The sequence below is a fragment of the Peromyscus californicus genome, unplaced genomic scaffold (assembly GCF_007827085.1).
Source record: "Peromyscus californicus insignis strain IS unplaced genomic scaffold, ASM782708v3 Scaffold_13__1_contigs__length_99412109, whole genome shotgun sequence".
NCBI lineage: Eukaryota > Metazoa > Chordata > Mammalia > Rodentia > Cricetidae > Peromyscus > Peromyscus californicus.
In genome coordinates, this window is record NW_026294424.1 from 77,272,230 (window position 1) to 77,291,900 (window position 19,671).

At 36.3% G+C, this 19,671-nt stretch overlaps 1 protein-coding gene across 10 annotated transcripts in view; it reads right to left on the bottom strand.

The window, feature by feature from the left end:
- The window catches only part of Epha5 (EPH receptor A5), a 347,746-nt gene that overhangs the window by 18,961 nt on the left and 309,114 nt on the right, over positions 1-19,671 (bottom strand). For all 10 annotated transcript variants that reach the window (XM_052735293.1, XM_052735292.1, XM_052735289.1 and 7 more), the window contains 3 exons: positions 15,794-15,855; positions 12,377-12,586; positions 8,816-8,965 (listed from right to left, as the gene is read on the bottom strand). In XM_052735293.1, the coding sequence (XP_052591253.1) occupies positions 8,816-8,965; positions 12,377-12,586; positions 15,794-15,855 (422 nt within the window). The remainder of the gene's footprint in view (positions 1-8,815; positions 8,966-12,376; positions 12,587-15,793; positions 15,856-19,671) is intronic.

Below are 19,671 nucleotides of genomic sequence, written 5' to 3' on the forward strand. Positions count from 1 at the left end.
AGAAACTATACATTTACAAAGTGTTTATGACTAAGAAGTGTAGGGAAAAGGATATCAGAGATCAAACTATTTCAGGTCCATTATGTTGAAAATTAATTTCTGTTTTCTTAAAGTAAACAAATCTATGAAGGAAGTAAATATTATTAGATTTAACCTGGGATTTCTTTTTATGTGTGGTGAGTGGGGATAGACAGACAACAATATGTACGAATCCAGCTGGAACAGAGGAAACTGGGGATACAAAGGACAGGATCATGAGCACTTGATCTCAACTTGAGGTTATTCTAGTTTCTATCTACCAAAGAAAATAATAAAAAGTATTCTAAGAAGCACAAAGTGAGGCTAGAATAATATAAGTGCTCAAGGATTGTGAAAGTGTCTGAAAATAATTGTAATATTTCAGAGAAGTAACCTAAGCAACCTTCTACCTTAGTTAGCCCGTTTAACTTCAAAATAACACAGAAATCAAAGGGCAAACTATGCAAGAAATTATTTTCAACAAATGTAATAAAGCTGATGCCACTATAAGCAAAAGCATCCTGGAAAATAAAAAACAATAGATTAAAAAAATAACTCCCGATTAACGTTTAGAAAAGAAAATGAGCCAGGCGGTGGAGGCACACACCTTTAATCCCAGCACTTGGGAGGCAGAGCCAGGTGGATCTTTGTGAGTTCGAGGCCAGCCTGGTCTACTGAGCAAGATCCAGGAAAGGCGCAAAGCTACACAGAGAAACCCTGTCTTGAAAAACAAAACAAAACAAACACCAACAACAAAAAAAAAAAGAAAGAAAGAAAGAAAGAAAGAAAGAAAGAAAGAAAGAAAGAAAAGAAAATGAGAAAAAAAAGGCAAATGTGACAAAAGATATATTCACAGTACCATTTGTCCTTATATCTGAATGGGACTTTATTTATTTACTTGCTTGTTTTTCCTTTCATTTTTCATAAGACACTACTACTGTCTTTAGTACCCTAAATGGCCAACGTAGAAGTCTAAGGAAACAGCTTAAATCATTTAAACTTTATAAATTCAGTACATTTCTACTCAAAACTTAATCTAATTTGTAGCATGCTGTTCTTTCAAAATTTTCAATTAATTCTAGTTACTTTAGTGTATAGGTATAGCAGTGATGATAACTAAGTCACAGATTTAAGAATTTAAGTGGGGACATAGGAGGAGTTGGAGGGCAAAAAGGGAGGGTGTAAATGATATAAATATAGTACTCATGTGTAAAATTGTAAAAAAAAAAGTATGCAAAACTTAAATTAAAATATTTTTCTACTCAGTGTCTATTTATATGTAATTGTGAACTGGATAATTTAAATTAATTCCTTGGTTTTAATGTTAAGTACAATGGTTTTGTCTATGTACTTTGTATCCTAGAGGTTCATGGGGTGGAAACTACCTTCACTGTCATAGTTTGCTAGATGAATCTATAGGAGACGAAATCTCGTGGAAGATAATTATGTCAGAATGCTTCATCTGTGGTAGACTATTGCACTTATAATTGGTCTGAGTTATTCTCCAGGTTTCCCGGTTTCTCTCCTAAGCTTTGAGGCATCCAGGTGGTTGTATATCAGATGACCTGGCAGCATGTTGTATGGACTTTTCAGCCTCTAGAATCTTGAAATAAACACATTTTCTTTACTTGCTGTGGCGGTTTGAATGATAATGGCCTCATAGGCTTATAGGATTGGAGTGGGGGTGGGGCTTGTTAGAGGAGGCGTGACACTGGCAGCATCCCTTTAAGGCTTCAAAAGTCTCAGTCCCTTACCAATGTGACATCTGCTTCCTGCTTGTGGATCAAGATGTGAGCTCTCAGCCTTGAGTCTAGCCACCTGCCACCATGCTTTTGCTCTGCTATCATAAACTCTCACCTTCTGGAACCATAAGCACAATTCAAGTATTTCTTTTAACAGAAATACCTTAGTCCTGATCCTACTGCCAGGGGGCCTCATGCAGAGAGCCTCCTCATGTGGAGCCTACTCCAGTCCCATGGAGGCTCCACAGCTATTGGTCTAAAGTTCATGAATTCCCATTAGCTCAGCACGAGCTGGCTTTTTGAAGCCCACTACCTTTGGTGGGACACCTTGCACAGCCTTGATGCAGGGGGAGGGATTTGGACCTGCCTCAAATGAATGTACCAAGCTCTGCTGACTCCACATTGGAGACCTTACTTTGAAAGGAGGGAATGGGGAATGCATGGAGGTAGGGGGTGGCTAGGGGAGGGAAGAGAGCAGGATCTGTGGTTGATATGCAAAATGAATAAAAAAAACTCTTAATGAAAAAATAAAAGAAGTTCCTTGGATGCCTTAGTCATTTGCCTTGGTCATGGGATTTTATCAAAGCAATTGAAAAGTAACTAATAAAGAAGTTTGAACCTGGAAGTGGGCTATTGTGTAACAGGCCTGATCATATTGCTCCTGATGGAATGTAAAGACTGAGTCTTTTGGACTCTAAAAGTGGTTGATTGGTATAAGTGGAGTAAACAGGCCATCTTGATAGGATCTTGAAAGACACTAGTGCTGAGAACTATGTGGACTATGGAGGTCTGACTCTAGCGGTTTCAGTGAAGAACAAAATTAGTGAGTCATCTAGAGATCATTTTCATGATATTTCAGCAAATAATGTGGGTGATTTCTGCCCTCTCTCTAAGAACTTGTCCATGGTCAAGGCTAAATTTTGAAAGTTACGGACTAATTTCTTTGAAGGACACATCATGAGACCCTAACTTGGACTCTGCCATGTGAATATCATGCTAACACAGGATTACAATGAAAGAGAGCAAAGAATGCAAAAAGAAATACAAAATGCACAGTTTGAAGAACAAAAGGGTACCAGGAAGTTTACTGTCAGAGTCACTGCTAATGACAGAAGAGATAAGGAGGTTAAGTGGCCTGATCTAAACTGGAAAAAAAGGAAGGACGCCATCAGACCAAGACTCTACCCAACTTTGCTTCAACCAGTGAAAGCAAAATGGCGTAAGAAATTTTCTGCTCCTAAAAAACTAGTCAGAGTTTCTGTAAATGTGATTCATGAGGGCTGGCATACCCTCCAAATTTGTTGCCAAACTTGGCAGGGTTGTCAACTTAATTCTGTCCTTTGAATCATGAAAGATACAGGAGTAAAGGAACCCTCGTTCTCAGATAACTGCTGTGACCAGGCAATGTGTAGCAGGGGAGTCGCAGCATGAATGTTCTGAGAGGGATAAGGCCCTCCCTGCAGGCCATTGCATAAAGATGCAAAAATGAAGCCTGGATTTTACTGGAGGCCCCAAGATGTGGGGCATGCCAGAGCCACTAGGCATCTGACAATGAAATCCTACACAGAGAGTAGACTCAGGTAGAGAGATGCATTTCGAAGGCAGTAAAGCTTCAGAGGTAGAGCCATCTTAATGATTTAACATTGGATATGGAAATATAGGATTTGGAGTTTGTCCTGCTATATCTTAGTCTTGCTTTGGTGGACTACTTCCTCTCTATGGCCTCACTCTTCCCTTTTGGGATGGTAATGTCTGTTTTATGCTGGTATTTATTGGAAGCATGCAATTTGCCTTTTGATTTTAAAGGAGGCAGTGTCACTGGGGATTTAGGGAAGGCTTTGAAGCTTCAAAAGACCCCTTCCATTCCCAGTGTGTATTTTTGATTTCTGTTTGTGGTTTAAGACATGAGCTGTCAGCAGCTGCTCCAGCCAATGTGTTTACTGATTGCTGCCCAGCAAGGATGAACCCTTAACCCTATGAAATTAGAAGCCCAATTAAATGTTTTCATTTATAAGTTTCCCTGGTCTTAGTGTTTTATAACAGTAACAGAAAAATAACCAAAGTATATGTATGTTAACTTACATTAAATATTCTGCTATGATAAAACATAATGCACTAAGACAGCATGCTATTTATTGTTACTTATGATATCTATTATATCACATACATGCACATATATATACACAAAATACTCATATCAAAAATTGAAAGAAGTATAGAATTGTAATAGATGTGCACCCAATACAAAATAAGCTGATGTACTTTAAAGTCCAATATTCATGTGGCCTCTAAAGGAAGTTGTAACATGTCAAAAGTAGTAATAAGTCTTTTGGATTGTCACTTGAAGAATTAAATATAAATTGCATAGAAAATGAACTGCCTAAGAAATGGCAAAATAAACCACACAGAAAAGTGAAAACCAGATTACTATAATGACTGAAGCATTTTTTGAATTTATGTGCTTGGTGGAATATATGTGTTCATATATTCAGTAATACCAGAGAATGACACTATCTCTAAATATAAAGGTATTATGTAATAGAATATTAAATTTGTTTTTTATTTTGTGTTACAAAAAGTGTTGACACTTAAAATCTTTTCTACGAACAAAGTAGCTTCTACTGACTACAGAATGTTCTCAACACTTCAGAGTTCATCATCTCATGTTTCCCTAAAGTCATCTGACTCATTCATGATTATTTTTACTGTTTATTGTGACTCCTTTTTGTCTGTAATGGCAGCAGCAATCCTGAATCAAGAGAAGTTGACTGAATTCTGTCTCTCTGGCATATAGCAAGGTCTCTTCTGTGAGATTTAGAGTATGCTCTATGAATGATAAGGTTAGATCTCATGATACCAAAAAGCCCCTTCTGAGTCAGATCTTATCAGGAATGTGGATATCAAGGGACATAACTTTTAACACCAGGGAATCAGCAGTGTAACTTTGTTCTGTGAGACTGCTTTTTCTGTCAGTGAAAGTCAGTGATTATTGAGTTCAGTTAGTCTGCTTTGTTGTTTATGTCAAATTTAGTTAGAAGTTGAGGCATAACATATTTAGTGTAGTATTCAGAAACAAAATGTCACTGATGACTAAAACCTCAATAAATAACACATCATGCACTCTACGTTGTACTAGAGGGCGTTTTCCAGAAAGATTTGCAGTTAGTTGATCATTTGTTTTAAGCTTCATGTAAATTAACAAATCTTGCCCAAACTATTAGTTTTTCTTCTTATATTATTCTTGAAGCTACAACATTGGCATTTCTTTCCTTTAATATTGTTGAAACATTGTCTAGAAAAGGATGAAACCCCTGAAGTGATTTCAAATGGGAAAATAAAAGGGAATAAAGAATAACGATAAAAATAACACCTACAATAGTTAGTGACAGAAACATTAGATGATGCCACAACACACAAGAAGTTATTAATCATCATCAAAGAGAATTAGGAAACAAAAAGAGTAGAATGATGGAGAATTAGTATACAAGATACAGGTAGATAGAGATCACAACAGGGAGATGAGAATGGTTAGCAGATATTCCTTAAATCCTTTAACTTGCTGTTCCTATGTCTTTTCCCACACAAGTATAGTGTCCACCCACACAAACCACTGTTATGTACTCACTTGTCTAATTGTGCAGTTAGCCAGTGGGACCTTAGCACACAGGTTGCCAGTTAAGGCACAATGAAGCTTGTTTTTACACTATGGTACTTGGCAGTGTCCCAGGTCATGATATCACAGAATGACCAAAAGGATCTTTGAGAGAGAAAGTTCTAGTTCAGCTTAAAGTCTACAGTCCATTATTGAGGGATGTCAGGGTAGGAACTCAAGGCAGGAACCTGGCGGCAGGGACTGAAGTGGCCATGGAAGAAGGCTCCTTACTGGCCTGCACATCATGGCTTTCTCAGTCTGCTTTCTTTGACACTCCAGGACCACCTAGCTCAGGCTGCCATCATCCACAATGTGCTGGGCCCTCCCAGATCAATCACCAATTAAGAAAATGCTCCAGAGTCCTGACTAAAGGCCAATCTTACAGACACATTTTTAAAAGTTGTTCTCTGTCCTCAGATGTCCTTGACCTAGCTTAGGTCAAGTTGACTAAAAGAACTAGTGGATTCAGCAAATAACATCAGATTTTGGCTAGCCTGCTGGACTTAGGTGGAAGATGAGACTTGTGGAGAAAAGTATAGACTTCTTGTCTCTGTACCAAAGACAAGCTTAGACAATGTCCATAGAAGCACACAACAACATTCATCTACCGTCAGTCTTAATGTTTGATCCATGACTTCACTTGGTACAATTTTAACTGTAACTTGTGACGATTTTAACTGTAACTCATATAATTGCCAATACTTGATAGGTATTGATTGAACAATCCCTTGCACAGCTAGGAAAGACTAATGGATCAAAAGTCAAAATATCTCAGTAGTGGGTTGAAACTACCTCTGGAGGCTGGCAAATGAGAAAATCATATTTCTATCGAAAGAAACAGATAAGCGGTATGGATTGCCATTTGAGGGATTTGTGACAAGACAGAAAAAAATGAGCTTTGATATAAATTAAAGCAGAACTGTAGTGTTACAAAGGTGATGTGAGCATATGGTATTTATGTGAAAAAGAAACCATAGGAAACAAGGCATAGTCTAGCCTTGTTCAATCCAGATTAATCACTATCTATTGAATTGAACATTTCATGACTCATTCATTTAGAAGACTGATGTAGTTGGGGCATAAAAAGCAGAAGTACATAATAATTCAATTGCTATAAACCATAGCAATTGCTATAAATCATATATTTTAAAAACTATGAGAAATGTGTTGATATATCTACTATAAATTTTATTATTTTGTGACAATAAGAAAATCACTGAGCTTCTCTAGGCCCTAGTTCTCCACTATAAAAGACAAATAATGACAACATCTCTTTTATGTGTTAATTATACATATATAAATACAATCTTAAAAATACTTATAATATAAATTGCATGTATAGACACATACACATATTTCAGAAATTGAACGACATTTTATGTTGTTGCATCTCTTAATGCTCAAGTTTGAAACCAATAGACCTGCTGCTCTTCCAGTTGTGGAGAAGTCTAAGTCAGTACTAGCTTTCTCACATCAAGTGAGTTGGTGCAAAACAGACCAACTATAGTCGTTGTAGGTGACCACAGAGAACTCATGAATGTAATCTGCTGCAATCAGAGAAAAATTCTGAGAAGGAAATTTAGGGAAAGCTGAGATGTTCCTCTAGCTACCCACTTATGGAAAATTGAAGAAAGTAGACTGGTCAACACAGCCTGGGAAAACAATTTCAAAACAGGAGCAATGGAGTGCCTCTAGCAAGACTGCTTTCCCTTGTAAGGGAAACACACACATGGTGAAGTAAGGGTTCAAGAGGAGAGAAATGGACAGCAAGAAAAAGGAGCTCTAGGAAGTTAGCCAGACTCCATTGTCCTCTATGGCCTTTCCAGAAAACTCCATCAAGTGTCTTTGTAGAATGTAGACACATACCTCAAATAATAGGTATTAATGTGCACTGATGCCCAGGTGCTTCTTTATAACAGGTGTCAATAACTCATCATTAAAGATCAAATTTGTTCCCAGTGTTTTGTTCCTCTACTTAGGCAAACCTGACCAATCCAAGTGCCGGTTTTGGTAGAGGAAAAGGAACAAATATTTGACTACGTCTGCCTATTAATAATTTGCATAACTTGAGTTGCCATGGCTCACAGTTGGGGCATATAATTTGAAATGCACCTGAGATGTAGTTTTGGCTGAACTTTGAAAATCACAGTTAATTGCTTATATGGAATTGTCAATGTAAATACAGTGAGCTGCAAACTCATAGTATCTGCCTATGAGCCTCTGAGAGAATGCATGGGGAAAGGAGGTGCTATAGAGTTAGGATATAAGAAATTATTGGAGAAAGAAAAAGATGCTTCCAGGAAGTATATTGTTGTTAAGAATTTTCAGTACACTAGATTTACAAATAAATAATGAGCTTGGTATTCATTGGTAAAGGGTAAATGGCATACTCTGAGGGTTCATTACATCCTAGCTACTTTTATAATTATCAGAAAAAAATTTCAAATTTTAATATGATCCAGATACAAAGAGGATATATTGAATATTAATAATGGAAAATGATCAAAGCAAAGACCATAGTTCTGTCTTAAGCATCAAAACATAAGCATTTGAACATGGAAAAAAAAATCCTTTAATGAATCACATAATTCTTAACATCAATTATATTTTTACTGTTAGAAGAATATTCACTTTTACGAATTATAAATGTGATATAACTCATCTCATATTTCAAAGAATCAAATTCAGCATGCATGCTGTGGATATCGCTCTGTATAAATAAAATGCTGATTGGCTAGTAGCCAGGCAGGAAGTATAGGCAGAACAAGCAGAGAAGAGAATTCTGGGAAGTGGAAGGCTGAGGCAGAAAGCCACTGCCAGCCACTGCCATGACAAGTGAGATGTTAAGATACCTGTAAGCCACAAGCCATGTGGCAACTTATAGACTAATAGAAATGGGTTGATTTAAGATATAAGAACTAGATAACAAGAAGCCTGCCATGGCCATACAGTTTATAAGTAATATAAGTCTCTGTGTGTACTTGGTTGGGTCTGAGCAGCTGCAGGACTGGCAGGTGAGAGAGATTTGTCCTGACCATGGGCCAGGCAGGACTGGAGAAAACTCCAGCTATAGCACACGTTCTTAGATGGCTGTTCTTCTTCATCATTGAGAACAATACTGACATAAACAGAGTGGAACAACACTATGGAACAGCTAAGTCTACTTGGCAAGGGACTCAAGTTTTTCCTAACTGTAACTTATGTTACTCTACCCTAACTCATTTTTAGCTCTCACTTAAAGATTATTTCCATAGCAACAAATGTACCAAAAGGTAAACAAAGTATTTTATATTTTCCAAGTAACTGTCATTTTCAACAATTTAAAAATACTGTAAGAGTCTGGACTCAGAGAACAAAGCATTTTGTTCTCAACTTGAGGGAGAAAGAGTATCTTTGTACTTACATCCTGATTGGTCATCTCCCAGTAGGGTCTCTCTCCATAAGACACAACTTCCCACATTACAATTCCGTAGCTCCAGACATCACTAGCAGAGGTGAATTTTCGAAAAGCTATTGCTTCTGGGGCAGTCCATCTGATTGGAATTTTGCCTCCCTAAAATTAAAAGCACATGTGCATGTATTTATATATATATATTCTACATATTTATACATATATAATATACACATTATATATGTATATATTCTAGCATACTTCAAGGGCATCTAGGGATACTGCGGCTTCTTTGAGAAGATCTAGAAAGAGATGTAACATTTTTAAGTTAATCTGTTTGACAGCATGCAGTCTCTTTTCACATCTCCCAGCCCATGAGCACTTGTAGACTAACAACTAATTGGCTGTCGGGAAGGTTTCTGCTATAAATTCTGTTTGACTTTTGGAAGGCATACAGGACCTACATCTCAATTATAGTGCTCAGGATGGCAGGGCTGATTAGGGGAGGGAGGCACTCTAGCACATCAATAAGGTGTACACTCAGCATTGTAAAAGAAAAGGACTCAAATACTGTGCGTGATTTTTTTTTAAAGTACAGAATTATAAATGGAATGTCTAGGTTGTTAAACGAAAACCTGGGAAGTTTCACAGTTTATAAGACAAGCAGGAAAATTCTACATGCTAAAAACTAAAGGATATCTTTCCCTCAACATTGTTTTATTTCTGGAAGGCTTGATTTTCCCCCTCTTAGCTTAATGGCATACTTTTGTGTTTGTTCATTTAGAATATTGAACCTAAGAAATGCTATTGTTTAGCTGAACTAATCAAAAGATTGTGGGGTACTCAAAAGAAATAACATTTTACAGTTATTTTCCTATGTACTCACTAATACATATTGAGAGACAGATTTTCTTATTAAAAAGGCTACTTCACACCTACCTATTTTATAGAAAAGAATATTTAAAAATTAGAATATGAAATAAAAGACAAATTTCCATTAAAAAGGAAACCTTCAAGATACACAAGAAAATAAGTTTCATGTCAGGATTGAAATTTGGGAAAGGATAAAACTTAGGCTTAATCCTTTTATACACATACAAACACATACACACATATGGTAATATATTTGGAATATTTTTGGAAATTGTTTTGCCTAATGAATACATAAAAAACATTGCATCATAAAGAATTGTAATATGCTTGTCTTAATGTTCTTCATTTTCATTTGTATTTAGATTTATTTTAAATTATGTGTATGTGTGTGGAGGGTACACATGAGTGCATGTGTTTGCAGAGGCTTCCAGATCTTCTAGAGCTAGAGTTATAGGTTGTTTAAGCTACCTGATATGCTGTTAGGAACCTAACTCAAGTTCTTTAAGAGAGAAGTATGTGCTCTTAGCAGAGCCATCTCTTGAGGGCCTTGGCTAAATTTTTTACTGCTTTATTTCTTGAAACAGAATCTTGCTTTGTAGCTTAGGCTGGCCTTGAACTCATGGCTCCCAGCAATCCAATGGTCTCAGTATCCTGAGTGTTGGGATTAGAGGAGAACTGTTTTGTTCTTCAACATGTGACTAAATTGCCTTTTCCAAATTGTAGTTTATTGATTCGGCTGAGCTTCATCTCTGAATTGTTCTCCTGTTCACTGGAACAATGCGTGTATCACTAACTACTGAAGCTCATTTACCTGATTAGTTCTTATTACATATATTTTCTACAAACTGCTTCCATACACCATTTATAGATGGAAGCCTTCAAAGTGTCAGGATCACGGGCCCTTCTGCTGGTGCTGCAGCATAACACAGTGGCAAGGGCCTTGGAAAATCTACTTCTTATTTACCTAAGACACCCACCCATCACAGCAGCAATAGACTTTCCATAACCTCAATCTTGTTTAGGCCGACTTTATTAAGTGCAATTTTAAACCCAGAAGAATTCTTAATTGAGGTTTTATTTAATGAAATAATGGCAGTAGTAGTTATATGTGGGAGAGTAGAACTATCTCATCAATTAATTCATTGATTTAATGAGATGACCTCTGGAAGTCTTTGTTTGCTTAAATAAATTACTCTTGCTCTGCAGCATACTACAAATGCCCCCAAATCCATGTGCCACAAGTCACAGTTGTCCAAATAGAACAAACTGACCTTATAATATAATAAAGAACTTTTCACTATACTACCAGTTTGACAGTAGAATTTAATAAGGAGACATGTAATGCATAGATTGCAATTTAAAAATTAGAGGTGACAAAAGTGTTATTCTGTATTGGAACAAAATTAGTTCATTTGTCCAGTGAAGGAATATACAACAAATCCCCATATCAACAATAATTTTGAAGTTGAGGATATACAAGATGATAATATTGAAAATATTTAGAATATCCCAAACACTTATTAAAAGATGTTTATAATACAATTAAAATTTTCAATTTTAATTCAAATTAAATTAAATTAAAAATTGAAAAATGTAAAGCAAATAGGCTGCTTGCAAATTCTTTTCATAACAATAGTTACCATTTCCCTTAGCTAATTTTATACTACATTATTTCAGGAAAAAAATTAGTTTGCTGTAAGCTGTATGTTTATGATAGCTATTACACTGTGAGTAATAACCAGTTTTCCATAGACTTAGGTTTAATAGCTCTTATACTTTGTAAATCAAGCAGTGAGACACTTCAATACCTCCAGAAAATCAAAACTTTAAAAAAATGGAACTGTCTTTCCCACAACTTAAACTCTTGAGATGAAGAATAAAATGCTTTATAATTTCTTTCACAATTGAAGACACTATAGTATAGATAAGTTAAATTTCCCACTAATACTATCTATACACATTTATATGTGCATACAACAGCACTCATTCTTCATATACACACCATATAAACATACATATTTTAATGGCATCTGTCCTAGTTAGGGCTACTATTGCCAGGATAAAACACCATGACCAAAGCAACTTGGAGAGGAAAGGGTCTATTTGGTTTATGCCTCCACATCACTGGTCACTGGTGAAGGAAATCAGGACAGGAACTCAAACAGGGCAGGAACCTGGGGGCAGGAGTTGATGCACAGGCCATGGAGGGGTGCTACATACTGACTTGTTCCTCATGTGTTACTCAGCCTGCTTTCTATAGAATCCAGGATTACCAGCCCAGGGATGGCCTTATCCACAATGGTCTGCCCCTCCCAAGAATCACTAATTTTAAAAATGCCCTATAGCCTTGCCTAAAATCCAATCTTATGGAGGCACTTTCTCAGTTGAGGCTCCTGTCACTCCGGTGACTCCAGCTTGTGATAATTTGACATAAATCTAGCCAGCACAGTATCCTTAAAAATAAATAAATTACTGGGACTAGGGAGGTAAATATTTTCAATATCTAAGTTTAATATTTGAATCTGCTGGTACTAAAAGGTGTAGAATTGGATTTTCTATTTTCTCCCTTTTTCTTTCATGTTTTCTCTGTCTCCTCTTGGATTTGTTGGAGGAATGCCCTTTTTGCTACTTCTTTTAACATCTTTAAAAATTCAGCACCTCTCGTCTAGTGTGTGAGAAATGCATTCTGTTAGATCTTACCCTTGTGGTGTAGGCTGCCTCAGGATCATCTTCCAGTACCCTAGAAAGCCCAAAGTCAGACACTTTGCACACAAGGTTACTGTTGATTAAGATGTTTCTAGCAGCAAGGTCTCTATGCACGTAGCCCATGTCAGAAAGGTACTTCATTCCTGCAGCGATGCCTCTCAGCATGCCAACAAGCTGAATCACAGTGAACTGCCCATCGTTTTTCTGAAAAGACAGTGCAATATTAGACGAGCTGTACGATTCACAGGAGGAAAATTTGGGAAAAGCCTTCTTTCATTTTTCAAATTACTGTTAGCACCTTTCAAAATGCAAATGCAGTATCTACTCACGGAGGATGGAAAGCGTTAGAAACCACAAACTTAACTGATTATGCAGATCGTGTCAAATCAGGCAAAGACTTTGAAAGACCTTCAAAATCTCATGCAGCACACATACACACACAGACATGCACACATACAAAGAGAGGCCTTTCAGAATGAGGGTTTCAGTAGAAGAAGAAAGAGGGAGGAGATAGCTTAATAGGATGTGCAAATTATTAAAATTCATTATATACATATTTGAAACCATCAAAGAATAAAAAGAAATAAATAATGTTTCAAGTACCTTCTGAACATAGCTGTTGACCAAAATGTATAGAACTTACACAATTATGCTAAAACATGTCGGGGGATATAATTTCCCAACGTGTTTCTATATAGTTGTATAAGGTAAGTTTTAACATGTCCCAACATGTGTTTAACATGGTTGTATAGAAATATATGTTCAAGGCACTAGTATATTTCCTATAAGGAGTTGTATGTAATGGAAAAATAACTTCAAGAAGAAGTGGAAGTAGCCTTAAGCTAACAAAACATGTTCTTAACGGTGCCCCTTCTTCCTCACTAATACTCAAGAAGAGGCTGACTATGGGTTGTTCATGAAACAATTTATTAGTCATGCTACCTTTTCATAAGAATTTGATATGCAATCCTTAATTATTAATCAACATAAACCAGAAATGGTTGTTATAACTGACATAAAGAAGACACACAAAAAACAATACATCATTGCATCTTCTATTCAAGAGGCAACATTTTGGGTCTTGGCTTAATAACATCTCTCTTGATTAGTGTCTCTCTCACATCAATAATTACTTGAAAACCTAAATTGTGAGAGTTTTTGTTCAACTGAAATTACCTTAATTAATTAATATTATTTTAATATATTACTTACTTCTCTGTGTAGACTATGCTGACCTTGAGCCCAAAGAGATCTTTCTGCCTTTACCTCCCAAGTGATGCCATTAATGGTTTGTCCCAACACACTCAGTTGTGCTCAGTTTACATTTTGTATTCTTATAGTGTTAGAGATTGAGTGCCATTAATGACTTCAAATAAATTTTTTTCTATTAATAAAAGTAATAAGTCCATATTTAAATTTTATAAAATAGTGTGTAAAGAAGACATGGGTCATTCATAGTTGCACACGTAATAACATGTGTTATTCCCTAATAATATCAGTTTTAATTACTTCTTTTATTTTTATATAGGTTGTTCTTTTATTACTCATGTGTCAACATATTTTCTTTATCTGCATTATTTGCTTAATAGTTCTAAACACATGGTATGCATAACTTTGCATGCTATATTGTATTTCACTTTTAATACTGCTGTATTAAAAGCAGTGAATGTTATTTAAATAATCTCATGTTGCTGCCTTTTCATGCATTATAGCTTCTTTATTTATTGTCAAACACCAGAGGAATTTGCTCATTGCTCCAACCTAGTGCCAACCTTGGCTAACACTGAGTATACCTTTGAGGTAATTTACAAAAAGCTATCTAGATAGACTTATTGGGGGTAAACATGAAATGGCCCGGAGGAAATACAGGAGTTTCTGCAGGGTAGATGAAAGCAGGGATAATTACTGAGCACTGAGTGGGGAAATATCAACAGTTCGTGGAAGTCTGTTGTTTTTGTCAAAGACATTAAATGCAATAAAGTTAAATGAACTCATAAAGCTTAACTAATAGCTTGAATTACTTTGAATAAAGTGTTGATACAACTCTAAGAGACTGGAAAACCTGCAAGTGCAGAGAAGTAAACTGGCAATAGGCGGGCAGGTTGCTGCAGGTTGGAAATTAAAATAGAAAATTTACATAGTAATGGAACACTACTGTGGTCCCTGCACAGGCCCCTTTCAAAGTCATCATCACTTTCATCACAGTACCTTTCCTCATCAGAAGCAACACTCACTACATTGAATTTACAACTTCCAGACTCTAGATTACTCATATATGAAAATGTTACGTCATTTGACACAAGCTCTTTAGGAATTGTCAATGTTTAAACCTGGGAGGTCAGCATAGAACTCTTTTATTCCTGAACCCCAGAACACCTGATGATATTGGCTATGTTCTCAGGTTGATTTTCTGTTGACACTCCCTTAGGGGGGGCATAATGCTTATAGACTCCAGTTTGATATCTTCACTTATTATCTGCATAGACAATTGAGACACATTTTTCTCTGTCCATTAATATGTACATAAAAATTGAGTATATCTATATCACCCCCTCCAGGACAAGGTGTGAAATGAAAGACAGGGCAAAACGAATGTAAGAGTTGAAGGGTTAGAGGCAGTGCCATCAAGTGCTGTCTTGGACGTGGTATGGGCACAGCACTCACTGTAGCTGTGGCCATCTTCACAGAACCTGCACAACATGGCATCACTCAATATTCTATGAAGGATGGGGGAGAGTCTCAACAAACCCTCTTCCCTTCCTGAGGCCATTACTGATTGTTGGAAAAGGGAGCACTGCTCTCTTCAGAGCAGAAGCCCCTGGCAGGTTATTTGCCTCCTCTGATTATTCAAGCTACACTAATTGAACCCAGTGGTCACACACACACACACACACACACACACACACACACACACACACACACGCACACACACTCATGAGACAGAAAATTAGGAGCAGAACTTGCCAGTAAGAAGAAAATGTCCAGCAGGAGTGAATGGAGGTTAAGAGAAGGTAATGGGGGCAAATATGATAAAAAAAAAATCTTGTACATGTGTGAAACTGTCAGGATAAATAAAATATTTCATAATTTTGAGTATTTGCATAGTTTTTCCTTCATTTTCTTTCTTCCTTATCTCCCTTCATTTCTTTTTTTTTCTTTATTCATCTCTATTTTCATTTTATGTAAAGCATTTACTTAAATAAAATAACAGGGCCTTTTAGTTGGACATATAAATTTTCTGAAAAAAAAACATAGCTTCCAAATGTCAGATTATTGGGGAGTATAAAATGGTGCTGTCTAATTTATTTTGAATGCATTTAAAACTTTACCATTAAGGTTGCTCAATTTTAATCTCAATTCACAGGCACAGTAGGTGTGACAATAGATAGCTAAAGTAAAGGCAAATCTTACCTTTAAAAATGTGTCCAAGGAGCCATTCTCCATATACTCTGTCACTATCATCACAGGTTTACCTGGAAAGAACCAGAGGGGTATAAAGTGTGATCAGAGAGCGCTACATTCTTGTTAATTACTTTATTAATTTGTTTGTTTTCATAAACTATGTCTTGATCAGTTTGTCCCACACCTTCAACACTCCCAGATATTCCTACTTCCCGCCACACACAGCTTTGTGTTCTTTCTCTCTCTTCAAACAACAACAACAACAATAACCCACAAAATCATTATCTAGGAGATATAAACCAGACATTTTAATAGTCTCAATATGGGTGTGTGTAAGGTTGTGATAGTGTGAGTGTGCACATATCTATTCATTTCATCAGTAAATAAATTATTTTATTTATTAATATAAAAACATTGGATTGCATATATATGCATATATATACACACACATATACGTGTGTGTGTGTGTGTGTGTGTGTGTGTGTACAAATGTGTGGAAGAGAACATTATTCATGTGTGTAGTCTAGAAGTAAGAAGAATATCCATGTAACATGTCAACAATTCTATCTCTTTCTCACCTGAGGAAGGGTTGTCTAAGTATTGTTACTGTTGCTGTGATAAACAATTTTAGAGAGAAAACTAACTTTGGTGAGAAAGAGTTTATTTGGTTTTATACATTCTGATCATAGTTCAACATGCAGAGACTCTATGACAAGAACTCAGTCAGGATCAGAGGCAGGAACTGTAGAAGAAAGGTCCTTACTGGCTTGCTCCCAGGCTCACATTCAGCTACCTTTCTTTTATTCTTATTTATTTATTTTTTATTAAGAAATTTTTTTTAATCATTCCACATACCAACCACAGATCCCCCCATTCCTCCTCCTGTACCTCCAGCCTTCCCCCGCAACCCACCCCCCATTCCCACCTCCTCCAAAAAGATAAGGCCTCCCACTGGGAGTCAGAAGAGCCTGGCATATTCAGGTGAGGCAGGTCCAAGCCCCTCCCCCTGGATCAAGCCTGTGCTAGGTGTCCCACCCTAGGCAATGGGCTCAGCTACCTTTCTTATGTCTCCTAGGACCATGGCCAAGGAGTGACACCATTCACAGTATTCTCTCTTATGTCAAACAACGAGAAAAAGACATACAGACATGACTATATTCCAAATTTGCTTGAAGCCTTTCCTCAGTTGGAATTTCTTCCTCTACGGTGACTCATCTTTGTGTTAGGTTGAGAAAAACTAACCAGTGTAAGAGTCTTGAGCTGAACCAGAAGCTTGATGTACATGGTCAAGATCGAATGATCAGGAGGCTCCTAGGATCTGCCTGTCCTGCCCTCCAACACTGCAAGCCATTGCAGTCATACCCCACGTTTCACATGGATGCTAGGGACCTGAACTCAGGTATGTATTCTTATACATCATGTACTCATATTCACTGAGCCATGTCCTCAGCCCCAAGACATAATTTATTGAGGTGACGATGGTTTAGTCTATGATACTATTGAGTTAATGTTGAAACAGTGCAACTGATAGAATTACATTTAAGACAAGCACATACATTTGCCAAAATCAAAACTTACTCATGTGGAATAACAGTTGAAGTGTTAATTCTACTTCAGTATATATATATAGCAATAACATCCATCAAACCAAGTAGAACAACATACTTGTCTATCTGGCAGTTCTGAAAATGTTGATCTTGTCTAATTGCCCTATTTATGATAGCTTCTATACATACACCTTTCTCTGACTTTTAATTATTTTCCAAAGACTTGTGTGTCTCTATCATACGTGTCACGTTTATCAATCTACTTTCCTCAATAGCCTCTTCCTATTTTCTCAAGTATGTGGAGGTTATATTGGAAATCAACACTTCTGGTGAAAGGGATTCACCTCCTTTCATGCCTGGTTTACAAAAGTGAATGGAGATTTCTCCACACTGACTCTGAAGACAAGCTGTTAGGCTGATAGTTTTTGTTAACCTTAGAATGTTTAAATTCAGGTCTCAACTAGACTAGATTAAGGAAATTTTAAAAATCTTGAAAAGTATTTGCGGTTTGTCATTCAGAGTATTTCAGAAGTGCGCATCGGGAGTACTCTTAGTGTGTACTGTTACCAACAGAACAGACACATAATGAGAAATGTCCTTTTCTATAAGGATTTAGACTGGCATTCATGCTGCTTTGGGAATGAGAATTCTAGACCTGATACTACCTGATACCTTCTCCAGTTAAAGCTCAGGTACCTGGGGCAAATACTAGCTTCTTTTCTGATTCAGAGACCTTATTTAAAGGGCAATATGCTACCACTATCTAGGGCTTTCAGCTTCTGGATTATGGGACTACTCAGGAGCCATAAGTAATGGGAATCAATTTTGTGTAAACACACTACAAGTTTTATTTGACAATTGGAGATTTTGACTAATATTACTATGGTATGTTCTTGTACAAGTCTATTATCTACACTTGATTTTAACCTTTACACTGAGTTTAATCATGGCATCTATCTCACAGAACTGTGAGTTTCTACCAAGTCTACAGAATCTAAGAAGTTTGTTTAGTAATTACCACTTAGAATTTTGCTACACAAGTTGGTTAGTATTGTTTTATATATTTGATAAAGTCTTTATCTCTGAATTAGTGTTCTTGCTAGAAACAAGGGACCTCAGATAATAAATCCTATTGTATCCCAACAAAATTTTGGCATTTCTCACATAATATGCCTACACAACAATGAGAGTAAAAATAATGAAAATCCTTTTTGTATGATGAGAATATAACTAAAACATTGCTATCACTTTTAAAATTCCATAATAATCTCATTTTTAAAAAATATATGTCATTTTATTCTACACTAAAATATGTTGGGTAAAATTAGGCATTGATTTAAACTATTTGAGTTAAGATAAAGACATCTGACAACAAAATTACTTTTATATCAATTATTTATATTTCATATTTCATACATTTTATATTATTCACAGAAGTGAGCTTTAAACAACTATGAACAACATTGTCATTAACTTAATGACATTTTCAAGATGAGTCTTTTACTTAAGAATTGATGAGTTCAGGACATACAATTAGAGCTTGCATATTTAAACACACCACACTATAAAAAAGTGCAAAGTTAGCTGCAGAAAATCTGACAATCACATATGAAAAAATAATGTAGACAGAAAAGAATTCTTCATTTAAGGTATTTTAAAGCTCACAATTTAGAATCGTAAGATAGGACAGTTCAATTTCTCACTCAGATGATTATGCTCTCATGAAGTACATTAGTGGCAATATTCTTTCAATGGATTGTTACAAAGGCAGGAACATTTTCCTCATCCTCTTTAAAGTTTAACATTTTCATTTCTTAAAAACTTGATTTGACGCCGGGCGTTGGTGGCGCACGCCTTTAATCCCAGCACTCGGGAGGCAGAGCCAGGCGGATCTCTGTGAGTTCGAGGCCAGCCTGGACTACCAAGTGAGTTCCAGGAAAGGCGCAAAGCTACACGGAGAAACCCTGTCTCGAAAAAACAAAAACAAAAACAAAAAAAAAAAAAAAAAAAAAAAAAAACTTGATTTGACATCCTTGCAGAAGGTATAATGAGAGATGACTAACATCCAAGAGTGGGTACATGACATGCCCAGGAAACTTGTCCAAAAGAATTCCTCAGGTTCAGACATGAACAAAGCTTTGTTTTCTATGTTTAAATCATGAAAGAAAGAAAGAAAGAAAGAAAGAAAGAAAGAAAGAAAGAAAGAAAGAAAGAAAGAAAGAAGAAAGAAGAAAGAAGGAAGGAAGGAAGGAAAGAAAGAAAGAAAGAAAGAAGAAAGAAAGAAGGAAGGAAGGAAGGAAAGAAAAAAGAAAGAAAGAAAGAAAGAAAGAAAGAAAGAAA